The 19,134-nt window shown below is 42.6% G+C and overlaps 2 protein-coding genes across 2 annotated transcripts in view; one reads left to right on the top strand and one right to left on the bottom strand.

Annotated features, from left to right (window-relative positions):
- LOC307009799 (tonsoku-like protein) overlaps positions 1-19,134 on the bottom strand; it is a 117,951-nt gene that overhangs the window by 38,679 nt on the left and 60,138 nt on the right. The window lies entirely within an intron of this gene.
- Positions 12,155-13,314, top strand: LOC307009637 (pore-forming peptide amoebapore B-like). Its single transcript, XM_079633496.1, has 5 exons — positions 12,155-12,257; positions 12,429-12,493; positions 12,786-12,878; positions 12,960-13,120; positions 13,200-13,314. The coding sequence occupies exons 1-5, from the start codon at positions 12,215-12,217 to the stop codon at positions 13,210-13,212; spliced, it is 375 nt and encodes a 124-aa protein (XP_079489622.1). The 5' UTR covers positions 12,155-12,214; the 3' UTR covers positions 13,213-13,314.

Here is a 19,134-nt window from a genome sequence, read left to right as displayed (position 1 = left end):
TGAAATTGTATTTCCTCAAATGTTTGTTCAACACACGAAGGTCCAAGATAGGGCGGAGAGAGCCGTCCTTCTTTGGGACCAGGAAATAACGAGAATAAAATCCCTGATTCATCAGACTGGGGGGCACCACCTGAATAGCTTCCTTGTTTAGGAGGGAGGATATTTCCTCTTTCAGAATGTGTGAAGCGTTCTCTTCCGTGTGTGAAGAGAGAACGCCGTTGAAATGTGGGGGTTTCATTGCAAACTGCAGTCTGTAGCCCTGCATTATAGTACGCATCACCCACTCGGGAGCTGAAACAGCTTGCCAAGCCCATTCGTGACTCGCGAGTGTTCCCACCCGAGCCGAAGCAGGGCTGTGTAAGCCCAGCTGACTCATTTGTGATGCAATGGCGCCCTCTAGTGGACGAACTAGGGGTGACATGCCGGGGTTTAGAAAGATTTTCTCTCTCTGCAGGGAGATGAACTCTCTCTGCGGAGAGAGATCCTCTCTCCGTAACGAATTCATTTGATTCGTTTGTTTTATTGTGTTTTTTTTGTTGTGTGATTTGTGTTGGGGGAACACTGGGGCCAAAGCCTTTAATAATTTGGTGAGGGGAAGTGAATGTGTGCGGTGTGGTGACACTGCTTTTCGACTTTTCCTCACAACAGACCCCTCGAACGTGAGGGGGGAACACACAACGTTCACCAAACACATGGGCTGGGCAGCCTCGCGGGAGACCCTGCGTCTTTTGGACAGGGGTTCTTGGACATGAAGCGAGTGAAAGTGGACTCGATGCCCCCATTGGCCGAACATCAGGCAGGCCGCTTGCGTTTCGAGTCGGTGGGGGTAGGGTTAGATGGTCTTCCAGCCGCGGCCGCGGCGGGAGTAGATTTTCCCCAGTGCTTAGCAGGCGGTGGGTTATTCTGCCGTGGGGCGGGGGGTCTGTTGCGGGGCCTTTCCTTGCCCTGGTGGAAATGTCGTCCCATGGCAGGTGGGTTAGGCAAACGCCCAGGGGGTGCCTGGCGGGGGGCCGCCTTCCTATGAAGGCATAACTTGAAGGCCTCATCCTCCTTTTTGTCGTCACACCGTTGTTGCATCAACGCGACGGCGGGGCCGAAGAGAGCCCGGCCGGGCTCCACCGACGCGCCCGCGATGCGCCGCTTCTCACTGTCAGGAAGGCCCGACAGGTTAAGCCAGAGCGCGCGCTCTCCCACCACAGAAAGCGCCATAGAGCGCCCGCAGGCTTGGACGGCCTGCCGAGCGTTACGGAGGACGAGGTCGTTCACCGTGAGGATCTCTTTCCACAAGGTTAGAGAAGGGGTTCCCTTTTCCAGCTGTTGCCCTTATTCGTCCAAAATCTCCACCTGGTAAGCGGAGAGGAGTGAAGAGACGTTCAGGGCCCTGACAGCCAAGGCCGAGGATTTGTATGCGGCCTGGTGAACTGAGGCAGAAAAACGGTCCATCTTGTTGGGCAAGACTGGCTTCGGGGGAGCGAGCAGCCCTCCCTGAGCGGGGTTAAGGTGCCTGGCGATGGAAGGCTTGATAGCGGGGGGGCACCCATACCATGAGCTGCCATGTCCTTCACCTCAAGACCCGTGAGACCGTGTTTGAAGTCGAGGGGGTCGCTCCAATTGTGCCTCATGTGCTTCGCGCACGCTGGAAGGACGGGGAAGAGTTGTTTTCTCGGACCGGGAGGGGGTCCCAGCACTTTCCCGTCGTAAATATCCCTCTCCTGGTCGGTGGCGCTCTGTGGAGCCGGCCATTCCATGTTGAGGCGAGCGGCCGCTCGCTCACAAACTTCCAGGGGGATGGACTGAGGCAAAGCCGTGTGGGCGCTTGCCTGGGGAAAGCCAGAGGGCGGGATGGCCTCCTCGTCCTCTGAGATCCCAAGAAGGGCCGCGTCATCCCCATCGCCGGAACCGGCCGTTTCCTCGACGAGCGTGAGGTTGCCCGCTTAGATGTCCTCTTCGGGAAATGCGGGATTGGGCTGGTCAGCCCAAATGAGTGAGGTGGCGCCCCGGGAGTCCCCCGGTAGCGCGTCGTCGTCACCGTCTCCCCCATCCGAGTCAGAAAGGTTGAGCTCGGAGCACTGGGTCGCTGCAACTTTCAGACGATGTCGTAAAAGCTTCTTGGGCAGAATAAGGCAGTGACTGCAATTTTCCGGGTTCTCCAAGGCTTCTTGAGCGTGTTTAAGGCCCAAGCAGACCACACAGAACGGGTGAAGGTCCTTAGCGGCGATGAGCGCACCACACGCGGCCGGGCAGGCCCGTGATAGGCTGTTCCCCGGAGAAGCGGCAGGTTTAGACAGCGACATTCCGGAGAAGAACTCGGAAAAATCCGTGGCAGGCAGCCGTGGAAGGAGGAGCAGGTGAAAACGGCGAGAGCGCGGGCGGCTCCGAATGCAGAACACAGCAGAAAGGCTGAAAATACGACTGTCAATTCTGACGGAGGCTGATCAGGCGATATGTCCTCCTGAAGACACGAAAGTGAGCAGCGTAATCCAACCGAACTGTGTCCGTGCAGAGATCGCGAGAAGCGAATGTCAACTGGAGAATAGCAGTGCTTGCAGGCGTTATATGCCCCTAGGTAAGGGGGCGGGGCCTTACCTGGCATTGGCTGCGCGCTTCTGTCTGTCTAGCCAGACTTGGTGCAATTGGATGCTTCTGCAGAGGTCAGGTACAGATGCCCTTCCCATAGGTGGATCTCGAACACGAGATGATGAAAGAGAACTCAAAAATGAAAACTCTGTCATCATTTACTCACCCTCAATTTGTTCCAAACCTATATTAATTTATTTCTTCTGCCGAACACAAAAGATGATATTTTGAAGAATATAGGTAACCTAACAGTTGATGGACCCCATTGACTTCCATAGTGTGTGTAAAAAATACTATGCCCATCAACCATTTGCTGTTTCTTCAAAATATATTTTTAATTTTTGGGTTAATTATCCCATTAACGTCCAACTTGTCCCTCTGTTCCAACTGTGTTAGGTCTAAAATGGATTAATATAATGATTATTTGTAGCTTAAAATTAAAGTTTATTAAATTACATCAGTTTAACCCAGTATTTAGTGTCCAGTTATTTATTTACGTGGATTTGTGCATGTTTTATTTATTTTTTACAGCGTTTGGAATGAAGACAGCATATTTGACAGCTAAATCGGTCTTAAACGCCATCAAATTAGAATTTTTGGATGTAAACGCGATTCATCTATAGCGTAATTCTGACTCTTTTGGCTTGCCATAAAAGAAGACAGGGTCTCAAACAAAAGTGACACAGTTGAAAAGCAGCAAGACGCGGCGTAATGGTCAAAGATGTTTGCATAGCGCATATTTACATAGAAGCTTACTGTAAATAGCGCGGAGTAATGGCATCATCTCCATAAGAACTTTATGATTATCCCAAAGCAGATTCTTTGTTTACACATAGCATCATACCAGGAATATACTATAATGTTACAACTTCGCATACTTACTGGTAAATTGTCAGAACCAATTTACTGGTATTTTTGAAAAGGTCACACTCACACTCGATCTTTTACAGTTTTTCTCAGTCGCTTTGGTGCATTTCTCACATCACTATTTACATTTGCACAACAGTTAGTTCACAACATTTAGTCATTTGTGCACATCATAGTAGCAGTTTCTCATTCCTTCCAACAAATTGCAAATGCTTTTGGACATGCATCAATTGCTTTCATACAACTCTCTGCTGTTTTATAACATTATCATTTGCTTATGTCATGTCAGTCAAAATTAATTATACTTGTGAATGCTGAATAGTCATTCCATATAAAACTAATACTCCTCCTTTCATCGCTTGAGTCATTACATACAAAAATGTTGAACTAGTTGTCAAAATCTGTCAAGCCAATTTTACAAATTTTTTAAAATCATTTTTGAAAATGTCTCCTAAATTGAACAATTTATCTTAGGTGAATCTCAACTTTCACTGACGCGAAGGGGCGTGTGAAGCATTAGTTGCAACCAATGATAAGCAACTTCTCTACAATCACTGTCAGAGCTGAATCCCATAAACCCCCACTTTACAAGCATATATGAACCAAGCAGGACATAGTATGTACCCTTTCTACAATACTGTGACACAGAAATGGAAGGCCAGCCTCGTGGAAGAGTGGTGAGGGTGAGGGTGAGGGTGAGGGTGACGGTGAGGGTGACGGTGAGGGTGAGGGTGATGGTGAGGGTGATGGTGAGGGTGACGGTGAGGGTGAGGGTGAGGGTGAGGGTGCGGGTGATGGTGAGGGTGATGGTGAGGGTGCGGGTGAGGGTGCGGGTGAGGGTGATGGTGATGGTGTGGGTGAGGGTGTGGGTGAGGGTGAGGGTGCGGGTGATGTTGAGGGTGAGGGTGAGGGTGAGGGTGTGGGTGAGGGTGTGGGTGATGTTGAGGGTGAGGGTGTGGGTGAGGGTGCGGGTGAGCGTGAGGGTGAGGGTGTGGGTGAGGGTGAGGGTGTGGGTGAGGGTGAGGGTGAGGGTGTGGGTGAGGGTGAGGGTGAGGGTGAGGGTGAGGGTGCGGGTGAGGGTGAGGGTGTGGGTGAGGGTGCGGGTGAGCGTGAGGGTGAGGGTGTGGGTGAGGGTGTGGGTGAGGGTGATGGTGAGCGTGAGCGTGAGGGTGAGGGTGAGGGTGAGGGTGAGGGTGAGGGTGTGGGTGAGCGTGAGGGTGATGGTGATGGTGATGGTGCGGGTGAGCGTGAGGGTGAGGGTGAGGGTGTGGGTGAGGGTGAGGGTGTGGGTGAGGTTGATGGTGAGCGTGAGCGTGAGGGTGATGGTGAGGGTGATGGTGATGGTGAGGGTGCGGGTGAGGGTGAGGGTGAGGGTGAGGGTGTGGGTGAGGGTGAGGGTGTGGGTGAGGGTGAGGGTGATGGTGAGCGTGAGCGTGAGGGTGATGGTGATGGTGAGGGTGAGGGTGATGGTGATGGTGAGGGTGAGGGTGAGGGTGATGGTGAGCGTGAGCGTGAGGGTGATGGTGATGGTGATGGTGAGGGTGCGGGTGAGCGTGAGGGTGTGGGTGAGCGTGAGGGTGATGGTGAGGGTGATGGTGATGGTGATGGTGAGTGTGAGGGTGCGGGTGAGGGTGAGGGTGTGGGTGAGGGTGAGGGTGAGGGTGAGGGTGTGGGTGAGGGTGAGGGTGAGGGTGAGCGTGAGCGTGAGCGTGAGGGTGATGGTGATGGTGATGGTGAGGGTGATGGTGAGGGTGATGGTGATGGTGATGGTGATGGTGAGGGTGAGGGTGATGGTGATGGTGCGGGTGAGGGTGATGGTGATGGTGAGCGTGAGGGTGATGGTGCGGGTGAGGGTGAGGGTGAGGGTGATGGTGAGCGTGAGCGTGATGGTGAGGGTGATGGTGAGGGTGCGGGTGTGGGTGAGGGTGAGGGTGTGGGTGAGGGTGAGGGTGAGGGTGAGCGTGAGGGTGAGGGTGTGGGTGAGGGTGAGGGTGAGGGTGAGGGTGATGGTGATGGTGAGCGTGAGCGTGAGCGTGAGGGTGATGGTGAGCGTGAGGGTGATGGTGATGGTAATGGTGATGGTGCGGGTGAGCGTGAGGGTGAGGGTGAGAGAAATGTTGGGAGAACCACTGTAAATTAAATTATTCAAACATTTTGTCGGGAGAACAGGTGTGTATAAATGGCATATCCCCCGTCTTGCTCCATACAACACACAACATCTGCTGACTTTGTTAGACACTCTTTACAGGGACATAATCCCTGAGAATGAGAGGGCTCTAACTGGAGACCATCTGAGCAAGCATGTTGTTGTTTTGGATTGCATTGCAAGAGATGATATTCGCTGTGATGCAGATGAAATTATGTGGCCAGACAGAGAGGAATGTCTGGATGTGCATGAATGATTACAGTACTATGTATGTTCAGTTCCAATATGTCCAATATTCCAATATTCCAGTACTGCAATATTGTTTACAGTTGTGCACAGCTCTACCCAAAGGGAGTTTATGTTTGTTGTAAATAAGGGTGTATTTTTTATTTTGCACAATGCTGTGAACAAATTAGAATTGCAAAGAGCATATACAGTAAAAATGTGAAACATTCAGTGTCTTGTACTCAGTTACCTCACTAAATACAGTAATGTGTAACTTTAGTGTATTTTTCAAATGGCTGTGCAAATAGTATATAGTGCCGTCTTGAGCATTTTCAGGTAGTGTCACCAATATCTGACTTTTTTGCATTGGAAAACATTTACAGAGTTAACTGTCATAATGAAAACATGACAAAGCCATTTGACTATCTTGTTCATAAGCAATGGTGTCAAGACGTTTCATCTTGATGACAATGACACTTTCATTGAAATGAATACTTGCTTTTGAGGAATGAGCTATCCATTTTGAGCAAGTGACATGCTTTTGCAGGTTATCAACTAGGTTTTGCAGTTTGTACTAATTGTTTTGAGAACTGCATTAACTGTTGTGCAAATGTAAATAGTCATGTGAGAAATGCACCAAAGCGACTGAGAAAAACTGTAACGGTCATTTATCAGTAAAGACTGTATGTGTGAAAAGGGCTATTATTATCAATGTTGAAAAAGATTGAGCTGCTTAATATTTGTGGAAACCATTTGAAAAACTTTGGACAAGGAGTCAGTGTACCTGTGTAAGGAGTTTAGTAAAGATCTCCATAGCAGGCTGGTCGGATGGACCTCTACAGACCGCAGAAAGCTGAAGGTGCGTAAGAAACTGCATCGGTAAAGTCTTCAACACAAGCTCAAAACCAGTGAAGCCCAGTGCATTATGGGAGAGGCAAACCGTCCGCATATTCCCGGTGCCTGGAGAGCACAATACAGCATTACAGAAACAACATAAAACTACTTTGCTTTCATTTGGTTGTCAAACAGAGGTCTAACCACTTCAGATCAGATGTTTCTGACAGTGCACTTACTGGCCATGGCATTGGCTAAAAGGAGACGGTGTTGCTGGAGGAAACGTGCAGAGAGGCCACAGGCTTGCAGGGAAAGAGTGGAGAGCAGGGGACAAGCAGACAGAAGACTTGCTAGTGCTTGTGTCCAGCCATCACCCCGAGGTTTCATGCTTAAATTCAACTCCTCTAGACACTACAGAGACAAAAATGTGATTAGAAAAAAAGTGAAAATGAATATATTAAAAAAATTATAATAATAACAATAATAATCATTGTATCCATAACTATGTATCAATATATGTATCAATACCCCAAAGGATACACTTTATTTTGACAGCCCACTTCAGACATTCGACTAACTACAAGTAACTGTCACAGTGTTGGTTTGTGTTCCCTGGGTGTCCACTAGAGGTCCTCTTCCCCATGGTGTCATCCACATTATGAACTGCATTCCCCACAATCCTTGTCTGTACCCATCACTGTATCATTGCACTCAGCTGTTCCCCATCATCATTGCACTCAGCTGTTCCCCATTATTATTGTTAGTTCTGTGTTGTGTTTGTTATGGAGTCCTTGTCTATTATCACGCCACTTCTGTTCCCTGTGTGTGTTCTTGTTTTTGCATTGGATTTATGATGACGACTTATTGCTAGTGGTGGGCAGATCGAGGCTTCGTGAAGCAATGAAACAGTTGAACCAAATGGGCCATATTGTTTCAGGGCTTTGAATCAATCCGACACCCGTCTCAACGGTGACACCTAGTGGTCACTGGCAGGTGTTGATCTGAAACAACATTGACAAGCCATTAAAAAAAATTGTTGTTTTATTATTATTGTTTTTTTCTAGTATGTGAAGCTTGTAACCTAGGCTCCTCACTGTGAATAATGTTATTTTGGTCCAGCAAAATGAATATTAATAAAGGAAATCAAGCCACAATGTCTCACTTTTTTAGATATTTTTATTCAAAAATATTAATTTCTCTGCTGTGGAAGGACTTAGCCTACTTCTTTTTTTACAGATAATTTCTCCAGCCTTTGAAAAAATCCTCTCACAAGGGACAATTGTTGCTGGCATGCAAATATATTTTTTAGCTAGGACATACAAATGAGGAAAGATTACTGCTCTCTCTTTCCAGTAAGTTATTGGATCATGAGTTCTGGGCAAATACGCATTGTTGATGTATTTTTTCACTTCCACTGTGGCATCAGCTGTAGTAGCATTGTGTATCATCTTGGTTTGATGGTATAGGCTACTATGTACATACTCTGTCTGTCTCTATCAGTCAATGTTTAGTGTAAATTTAAATGTAAGCCTATAACTAATCAAATCGCACTATATCACTATATCACCATATCACCAAAAATCCGCTATCTTAAAATCAAACTCCTCTCACAAAAACCCACGTCAATGTGCGTTGATTTCACTTTTATACAGATGTGCGATTGTGTGGTCTGTTCCCGACCGTCAATCAAACGCTGGCGGATCACACCTGATGAAACACTTGTGAAACACTTCGAGGCTTCGTTTGGCCATAGTCACGTGACATGGGTGTTTTGAATCACGCTTCGGATCAGTGTTTCGAAACATCTGCGCTTCGGGATCTCGCAAAGCTTCGGAACGAGTGTTTCGCGTCAGCCATCCCTACTTATTGCCTGGACTGGATTTATGCTTACGGATTTCCCCAATAAAAGTACTGCGCTTGGATCTTCCCTGTCTCCTTGAGTGTGGATCGTGACAGAAACTTTACAACTACACGTCAACTACCTCGCGTTAATTTGCAACTACAAGTCACTAACTCTCATTGGAGTATTAGTAGACTGTTAGGTTAGGTGTTAGTACAATAAGTTGAATTGTAGTTGCAAAGTCACTTATAGTCAGTAGAATGTATTTTGGGGAGCATCAAAATAAAGCATTAGCAGATGCTGCTAGTTGACATGTAGTTGCAAAGTTACTTACTGTTAGTAGAATGTCTAAAGTGGATTGAAATAAAGTGTTACCATATCAATTGTACAACCATCTGATACCATCACTGTGCAATGGTACCACCACAGAACTCTTGAAATAAGGAAATGATCAACAAGTTCTCTATATTCTCATTCTGACAGTGTAAAATTCATGAAGTGTGAATTTCACACCTCAGTTTTTTAGACTTCACCATAAAACATTTCTTACACAAAACACAAAAAAGCATCTTCCTATTCAATGACTGTCTGATAAAAAGCAGTTTGATATGACTGGGTAAGGTTTCATAACTGATAAATGTTGCAACATTTACTCAAAGTGAATGACAAATGTCTCCTGTAGAGCTGCTTTATAGCTGGATTTAACTCATTTCATAATTGTCACTGAACAGTTAATGAACTGACCTAAGCTGAATAATGACACTATTGACTTTGTAGAGTAGCTTTACAGCAGAATTTGAACTCCTCTCTCATATTTGATGAAGTTTACATCATTGATCGTCATTGTCCTGTTTTCTACTGTGAAGCTGCTTTGAAATAAATTGTATAAACCTTTAGATAAATAAAGGTGAACTTTTAAATTGTATAAAGATATACAATTTAATATATAAATTGTATACTGTATTTACATATTATAAGTGGGGAGTTTGCTCAAACTATATGGTTGTGCTAAAAGACGGGGCCGTCCGCTATCAAATGCCAGTGAAAGCTGTCAGTTAAGTCATAATCGGACGCTAATTGTTTATCATGGGCTCGAATGGTATTTTAAACATTTACAGGGGTAAGCCTGTGATTTTATTGCCGTCTGAATCCATAATGTCAGTGTTTATTTCTCACCACCTGCGTAAAAGTCCCTGGCTAAATTACCTACTGTTTTTTGACAAACAGGTCGTGTGGTGATTTAATTGCCGTCCGAATCCACATCTCTGAGTTTACAAGAAGAGATTCAAAACTCACTGTTTAAATCCTGTTTGATCACTGCCGAGCACCGTACGTAAGATGTACACTTTTATTACTGAAATGCTGGAAAGTATTTACAAGAACAATATTTAATCGCAGCTCCACCTCGGCGAACCAAAAAAATGGGAAAGAGAAGAAAGCATGTAAAAAATTTAAATGGTTATTGTGGCAGCAATATATGATACGATTTTAAAATATGTCGGCTAGGCTATTATAGTTTGGATTATTTTTTATAATATCCCACAAGTCCTAATAAATGCAATTTCAACTATTTCTGAATTGCTTCTTTTATAAAGAAGCTTTTATGAGAAGCTCTCTCACATAATGCAGTGAATTAGCCCCTGCACCAGACAATAATTGATTCTCGAGCCATCGATATCAACAAATTCAGCACCATCGACATGGACAGCACCAGGTAACACCGCACGTAAGAAGGTATATCTTCAGCAGCTTCCTAAGGTATGGTTCGGGTATAACACCGTGTCCTAAATAACCAGATGCGATGAGATAAAATCCAGCGACAAATAATTTGTCTGTCCACCCGTGTCGCAGAAAAATAGAAACCGTTTCTAAAATAGAATCGTCGCAGCGTCGTGTGGCGGCTGGTTAGGACAAAAACTCTGATTAACATGGAAAAGATACCTTTTATCGTGTGTAGTTAGGACACGGTGTAAGTGTTATACCGGTAAAGTCTTCCGTGTTCAGAGTCAGACTTCACAGGAAGAACATCTGGAGAACTTTGGAAAAGGCGATGAGATGCCTTCATGTACATGCATGGACTGGAGGAGACATCTTCTCCCATGCTCGCATTTCTGTGCTGTTTTTACCTTAGTTCCTGGATGGAGTTGGGAGAATCTGAGCGCTGCGTACAGTAAGAACCCTCTCTTCACGTTTGACGAGGTTTGCCTTGGACACTCTAGGACACTTCCTCTGACTTCTGCTGATCTTCAAGGTGAAGAGCTTCTGAAGAAGAATCAAGAGGACGATGATAGTCCAGAGGGAGACAGCTGCACTTCCAGTCCAGAGAGAAGTCCGTCTCCTGCTGCTCCCTCAGAGACCGTCCTGATCGCCCCTAGTGTTGAAGCAGAAAAAATGGAGAAATGCGGTACCTTGTTAAAGGAGAAATCTGATTTGACATGCCACATACAGGATGGGACATTTCTAGATTCTGTAACTGATCGCCTTACAAATCTTTTAGAAGATTTGAGGCGACACATTCCCCATGATGACATCCTTGACCTTTCCTACACACCACCATCCAAGAAAATGTGTTCGTCAGCACCCGCCGGGCACCCGGAGCCACTTAACACAATCCCAGAAAGATGCCCTGTATCTGGAATAGTTGATGCGGGCAACCCCACTAGTGACTTTTAAGGTGTTGCTTCTCGTGTGCATCTAAAGTGCATCTACAAATGTATTCGTACATTTTGAACTGTAGTCTTTCCTGTTCTTGAGATATAATATCGGTAATGTAGCTTCACGGTTTGGGCTCGTAACTGAAAGGTTGTAGGTTTAAACCCTGCATGTGGTGCTGGATCATTGTTCTGTGCGGTCCTGACAAAACCAGCCTGCTGGTCATTAAAATAGCCATCTTGAGCATTTCTTTTCAGCAGAAGACAGAAGTAGAATGTGGCAAGCAGGACAAGGACGAGAGCTTCCCTGAACTTTATTACACAGAAGTTATGTTTGAGATAGTAACACTGCAACTTTTCACAAAGAATGCCAAAAAGTTATATAAACAATAGGGGTGTAACAATATATCGTGCCACAATATATCGCAATACAAAAATGCAACAATACGTATCGTGGATAGTGACAATATGTATCGTGGATAGTTCACCCAAAATAGAAATTACTGTATAAGAAAAAAATCATGTTTTCAGAGTTTTAGTGTCAGTACTACATTAAACTACTATATAATGTTGATTATAATGTATAATAATGCAATGGTCAGCTTCAGAATCATGAATATTTTTATTCTGGTGTCACCATTGTCCTTGAATTACAAGCACCAAGTCCAAACCTGTTCATTTAAACCCACAATGTAATATCAAAGTTAGCATTTTAATCAACAGTACATTTTTTGTTAACCTTTTATCATATGTCTTGGGAGTATCGCAATAATATCGTATCGTGAGTTCAGTATCGTGATATATATCGAATCGTGAAATGAAGGTATCGTTACACCCCTAATAAACAACAAAGATAGAGTAATATTGCCATTGGTTCAGAATATTACTCACAATTCCCCATGATTGTTCTTTTTTTTAACATTACCTACACGTCTGTGGTTTGTGGTTGGAAAGAAAGGCTCACTTGTGGTTGATGCAGAGCTCTATAAGAACTCCTCCACGGGCTTCTGAGGAACACTGAGCTTCAGATTCTGAAAGCTGCTTCTTCAGGCTGGTTAAAGATTATCTGCTAAGATGCTCCGGAACGTCTTTCTTGTCAGCTTGCTCATATATGCAGGTAAAATCATCACTATTTACCTTCTAAAATTACTTGAGTTTTGGATATCTTATGGCATTACTGCTTGTATGGACATGGCCGGAAATGACAAAAACTTACAGTATAATAGACATGCGTGAAGAAGAGTCATTTGCTTTAACTTGGCATTAATTATTGTTCATTTATTTTTAGTCTGCGCAGTTCACTTGGAGAATCGTGAAGTGGGCTCTGCTGAGGAAGAACTTGGAGAAACCCATGTAAGCTTCTGATGGCAATAGTTTATTAAATAAGTGTATACTTTAAAAATAATGACCTTATGTAAAGCATTGCAACTCCGTTGAATCTGTTGAACAAGTGGGGAAAAAATAGGGGGACAACTTTTCACATTGTTGCATGCGATTAACAGGTAGTTAAAGATAATGTTGTTCATTATAAGTAGCATACTTCTTTGCATTGTCTCCTTGAGGCAGTGGAGAGAGATTTGGAGATTGGCTTCTGCTATATTCTTATCTGCTTTATTATCGGCTTCCTATTTTGATGTGTTTTCAGGCTGAGAGCGTGACGAAGCGACAGATTTTTGATCCTATGTGCTCTATATGTATAGACACCATGGAGAGCGTGAGAAAAAATAAGCCAACTCCGGTGAGTATCATGATTACTGTCGCAGTATTTAACTGTATGCGCCTTTCACAACAGCGTTACTAATGACATAATTTCCCTCAGGATGAAATCAAAGCCGTGCTGAACAACATCTGTGAGTCCTTGCCATGGGGAACGCAAACTATATGCAACAAACTTGTTGCAAATAATCTGAACAATTTGATCAAGGTGCTGATGACTGGTGACGTGGCAAAAAAGATCTGTGATAAAGTTCATGCCTGCAAGTAAGTGGCACAGTAATATGGTAATACATAACATAAATGTGGAGATTTTGAATAACTTTTTTGTTTTTGTTTCTTCTAGGCCAGAACCATAGGAGTTAATTTTTTTCCCTGATCGTGCTTTTAACAATTTCGGAAAGAGAATACATTATTACTGTGAAAGCATTAAATACATTACTATGAAAACAAAAATAAAATTACATCAATTATCTGTGTTTTCTTTCAATCCAAATGTTCTCTAATTAGCTAAATCAAAAGTGTTTACAATACATCATTAATAAAATGTAGCAGAAAAAAGGCTTTGTGAGGATATTCAAAAACTCAGCAGCAGCACAAAAAAATTAAATATATAACAATATTTACCAGATCCGTTTAGTGTCTATTGCATTGTTTGTCAGTGAGGTCTAAATAAAACCTAATTATTCTTTTTAACTTGCTCATGTTTCCAACAAGGAATGCTCTATAAGAATGCAATGCTTGTAGGATAAGAGCATTGCTATGAAATGAATGTCAAAAAGTATATACATTTACTGTGTATATAAAAAATGTCTGCTGTGATTATGACGGGTAAACATGAGCTTCTGATGGAGCTTCAGTTGAATGAAGGGATATTGTGGCGAACCACCAGACTTCTACCAAAAGTAGGACAGTCAAGAGTTCCTATCTCTGTCTCGCACTATCATGCCATTTAAAGTGCCATGCCCGATTAGATGATGGTATTTCTAAATGATGTCTTACATTGTGTGACCACACAAGTGCACTTCTTTATGAGTGGATGGAGACACTATACACTATAGCAACAATCCTGTGAGAAAAATATATTTTCATGCTTTTAAGGGCCCTTCTAAAAATCAGGCAGTGATAAAGCATAATGTAATATTTGATGTTTAGATGTTTGCAATAAAAAAGTTTGGGGTCAATATATAATTAATATTATTCAGCAAGGACGCATTAAATTGATCACAAGTGACAGTAAAGACATTTTTACTGTTACAAAAGATTTCTATGATGTTCTTTTGAACTTTCTATTCATCAAAGAATCCTGAGAAAAATACTGAACGTGCATTAGAGAAACAAAGAGTTAATTACTTTAAAGATTTGAGTATGTAGTCCAACAGCATATACTTTTCTGTCCGTACAAGTCAAGTATATTTAAATAAAAATGTAACCCTCTATGGGACATCATCATTTATAAATGGCACAAAGAAAATTGCATTCAAAATGCAATAATAATATTCAACTCCAAAAATATATATTTTAGTATTATCATATATGGCATCCCCTTCAGCCAATACAATTTAAATCTGTGTGCAATGTGCACAAGTAGGTGAAGGAGACATTGGGCCTTTCCAAATACCCACACTTCTTTGCACTCGTACTTACCTGACGTATTTCCTGTATTTTGCCCAAGTGTTCAAGTAGGTGTCAAGATTGCAAGTGTGTGTAGAACTTTTGATTACCCGATGGCACACAATTGTAGTGTTGCAAAAAATACACTTGTTTACAGAGCTTTATTTTGATGTTCAATACTTTGCATTACATAGTAGCAAAAATAATATTTAAATACTAAACTATAAGTATAATGTTAAAATCACTTAAAGAATACTTACAAGTAGGCCTATACCTACATAAAACTAAACTAGTAGTTTACAGAGAGTATATTAAAAAGTACTTTCATTAACTAAAAAAAGTGCCACAAGTAATTGGCTAGTAAACTATAAGTATATAAGTTCATTTGTAGTTGCAGTAAAAATGAAAAATGTTGGAAACTAGTTGTGTATTCAAAGTTTATACTGTTACAATACCTAAAAGTATACTTATATACACTAAAACTAGGCTAAATTAGTCCCCAGTATTGAAACAGTAAACTTACAAGTATACTACATTGATATGAATATACTAACTACATAAAGTATACTTAAAATATACTTGAACTTGAAGTAGGCTATATTTTGTAAGGGATCACTTTCTGTATTACGTACCTACTGAACTAGAAACAGGGTTAGATGTTGAGAGATATTTTTTCAGGTATCATGGTTAACTGGATGTTTAAAGAAGATTTGTTGGTACATGACTCTAATTTAGAGGAGATGTGTCCATGTGAGAACCAAAAAATGTATTTGTTAGAGGCAAGTGAAGTTTGCTGCCTTCATCATTAACATTTTAAGGCCACCAAGTTTAAACTTTTTTTTCCCCATATACAGGCTTCTTTAGGATCATCAACTTCGCAATCATCAACTTCCCAATCATCAACTTCTCAATCATCAACTTCACAACCTAAGGCATCAGCAGAATGTAGCAAAAGGAGAAGGCGCAAGTCTGAAGCACCTGAGTGGTTTGAACAGTATGTCCAGTGAGCAAAGGAGGCAGATGTCAGAAGTCATGAGCCTGCAAAAACAAGCAGTGGCATTAGCAAGTGAACGTAACAACATCTTAAAAGATTTTGTTTCTGCTTTGATGAAGAAATAGCTATTTGTGTTTTCTCCTTTTGCTACATTCTGCTGATGGTTAGGTTCTATTTTGTTTGTTTAATTACATGATGTACAGTATATATGCTGAGAGATATAAATGCAATACTGATCACCTCACCTTTGTGGCGTATTATTCATTATTTTACTTCCATTCTGTTGAAACAAAAAACTTCTGAAAACTTAGGTGTACACAACAAGAATGAGTTAAAAAGAAACTTTATCATCCTCCACCAAAAATAAAGCAAGTTCATCCCTTTTTCTTTGACCTGAAGTATTTTCAGGGTATCCTGCTTCACAATCATTGTTGCCATCTACTTCTTCACAATCCTCCCTCAAGAGGAAATTGTGTAAAACACACGCAGCTGTGATAACCAATGGGACTTTTTTAAGGTCTCCCATGGACAAGTATTTTAGCCGTCTCCATTTTCCCTTTAGAAGACCAAATGCCCTTTCTATCACAACTCTGGTGGAGCTGTGGACTGTGTTACATTTTTTCTGTCTTTGGGACAAGTGTACATTATCTCTGTATGGTGTAATGAGAGATGTGCTGAGAGGGTATGCAGAGTCTCCAAGCAGGTGGTAGTCACTTTTCATCGCTATTTAATGGGCAGTTTCGAAACACTCTAGCATCGTGCACAGACCCTGACCAACCAGTGTACACATCCAGGAACCTCATCTGTGATGTACACACTGCTTGGAGTTGAATACTTGCATGTCCTTTCCTGTTTATCAAGTTCAAGTTTCAAGTTTCACTTTATTTATCCTTAGAAAGGAAATTTAGTGTGCAGCAGGATATCTAAAAACAAAATAAAGCACCACCAGATGCCAACAACATTGTAGACAACACAAGACACACACATCAACACATCAATGGAAACACTCCTTCCCTATAACCAATGACTGAAACCAATACAATACACATCCGTATATCATGATGAGCAATGACAGAAAATAAATTAATAAATAAGCATATACTATAAAAAAAAATAATAAATCCATAAAATATCACTTAAGGGAATTCAGGTTCCTAATAGCCACAGGAATAAAAGAATCCCTGGCACGTTTGGTTCTTAACATAGGTATCCTAAAATGGCGACCTGAGGGGAGCAAATTAAACTCCCCAAAAAGTGGGTGATCAAAGCAATTTAAAATTTGGTTAGCCTTCCCTCGGACCCGTTTGTCATATATATTTTGCAGCTGTGGTAGCTGTACCCCAAACACCTTAGACGCAACATTTACCAGCCTAGCTAGCTTACGCTTGTTGATCATTGAAAGGCCACTGTACCGCACCACAATACAAAATGTCAAAACTGATTAAATGAAACACTGGTAAAACAAAGTCATCAGAGTCCTACACACACTGAATGATTTCATCTTCCTCAAGAAGTAAAGTCTCTGCTGAGCCTTTTTACAGACAGCAACCGTGTTGCTCTCAAAAGATAGTTTGCTGTCAATGATGGTTCCTAAATATTTGTATTCATCTACTGTCTCAACATTCATGTTCTGAATACCAGTTTGTGAAACATTGTGCTGTAATCTACGAAAATCAATAATCATATCCTTTTTCTTGGAAACGTTGATAGACGGATACAAATTTTCACACCACGCAATAAAATCATCAACTACAGGGCCATGCCCATCCTTATTCAAAAGGCTCACTATAACAGTGTCATCTGCAAATTTCACGCAGTGCCTATTCTCATACTTGCTCCTACAATCATTATTATATAAAATAAAAAGCAATGGTGAAAGAACACAGCCCTGAGGAGAGCCTGTGGAGGTTAGGGCTTTTGAGGATAAAACACCATTTACCCAAACACACTGCGACCTGTTCAACAGAAAATCCAATATCCAGCCAATTAAATTAGAGTTCAGGTTAAAAAGTTTCTCAGCCAACAAAAAGGGCTGAATGGTATTAAATGCTGAAGAGAAGTCGATAAAAAGGAGCCTCGCATGAGTTTTTGAGGATCCCTCAACACCTCTGCCAGCCCTGTAAGCAAACTGGAGAGGGTCTAACCCCCAATTTCCACCAGATGCAGAACGGCTGCAGAACGGCTCAGCTGCGTGACAGCTCCGTGTTCCGTCGTCCGTCAATACCCACCAGGTCCGGATTTGTTGCAGAACGGCTGCGGCCGAGGACCAACGAGATCTCGCTAATTCACGTGTGATCGCGCGATATGTAGTTTCGATAAACAGAACCACCAAACCAGGAACAGTTTTCCGCAATGATCATCATATTTTCCGCCAAATATGATCCGCCATGATCACGGTGTATTTTATTTTGAAAATTAAACGGATATTTTATTTTGTTTTGGTTTGTTCTGTTTTTTGGTCGACTTCCTGTCCTGCGCACTCTGCCCTGTAGTGCTGCGGAGCTCTCCGGCATCCGGCAAAAATAGAAGCTCTGCGTATCAGCTCCGGAGGGCTGCGGATCGCCGGAGTCGGAACGCAGCTGTTCTGCATTCAGTGGAAATACACACATTGACTTTAATGGAAACCGATTGACTCCGCCGCCGTGCACGAGCCGTAACGCAGCCATAACGCATCTGGTGGAAATTGGGGGTAACTGCTCCTCTACCAGCTTCAATAGCTCCTGCTTAACCAACTTCTCAAAAGTCTTCATCACCAATGAGGTGAGAGCTACAGGTCGAAAGTCATTTAAGACCTTGGGGTTCTTACACTTAGCTACAGGAATAATTGTTGAGTGTTTCCAGATCTTTGGGACTGTTTGCGTCTGAAGTGATTGAGTGAAAATCACTTTAAAAGGGACAATATGTAGGAATTACTCCCATCTAGTGGTGAATTTGTATTTTGCATTCAAACTAATTTTGCTCTCCAGCGCCTCGCTTTTTCAAATGCGCGTTGCATCTACGGTAGGCGATATGTACCAAAAAGCTTTGACAGGATGTCTTCTAATAGCACTTCGTCGAGTTTTCTTTCAGGCGAACAGGTGTGTGTTATTTCAAACAAACTGCAACATGACAACAAACAAACGAATGTTACAGTATGAATTACTGACTGTGAAAAACATGAAATATTGTAATTAGTAGTTATGCCTTCTTTAATTCGTTATATTTTCTGAATTATGTGTTCATTGTTAGATATCATCATCAGATGATTCTGATCATCTGAGAGGGAGAGGACAGAGAGGCAGTGGATCAGTGGGATCTAGGCGAGGAGGTGGACGACGACAAAGATGCCCGGCAGCTACGAGAGACAATCTTGATAGAATTGAAAGTTTACAAAGGCAGAGAAGAGAAGCGACCGAGGTTTGTACAATTTATGTCTAGCAATAGCAATGAAATTTTTTTTTTCTGTAATCTACGGTCACGTTTCCTTTTACGTTCTATTTTTGACTTTTTTGGCGACGATGTTTTCTTCTCCTGTGGCGCGGCATATGTATGGTCCATAATTACAATGCAATCCAGACTTTTAAACTTGCCGGTGCAGTTTCAAGCGCGTCTCACTGCTCTGCACCTGCGTTTCTGCTGGTTTCAGTCACGTCACGTGACTGGCTGGCTCTGAACGAAAACGCGTTGTGGAAAC

This window comes from Phoxinus phoxinus (genome assembly GCF_949152265.1).
Source record: "Phoxinus phoxinus genome assembly, chromosome: 13".
NCBI lineage: Eukaryota > Metazoa > Chordata > Actinopteri > Cypriniformes > Leuciscidae > Phoxinus > Phoxinus phoxinus.
This window is presented reverse-complemented; position numbering and strand designations above follow the sequence as displayed.

What these genes read in the sequence shown, in the direction of transcription:
- LOC307009637 (XM_079633496.1), top strand. Translation starts at nt 12,215, where the DNA reads ATGCTCCGGAACGTCTTTCTTGTCAGCTTGCTCATATATGCAG. An exon ending in AAGAACTTGGAGAAACCCAT is followed by an intron (nt 12,494 to 12,785) that starts GTAAGCTTCTGA and finishes ATGTGTTTTCAG; the next exon opens with GCTGAGAGCGTGACGAAGCG. An exon ending in GAAAAAATAAGCCAACTCCG is followed by an intron (nt 12,879 to 12,959) that starts GTGAGTATCATG and finishes AATTTCCCTCAG; the next exon opens with GATGAAATCAAAGCCGTGCT.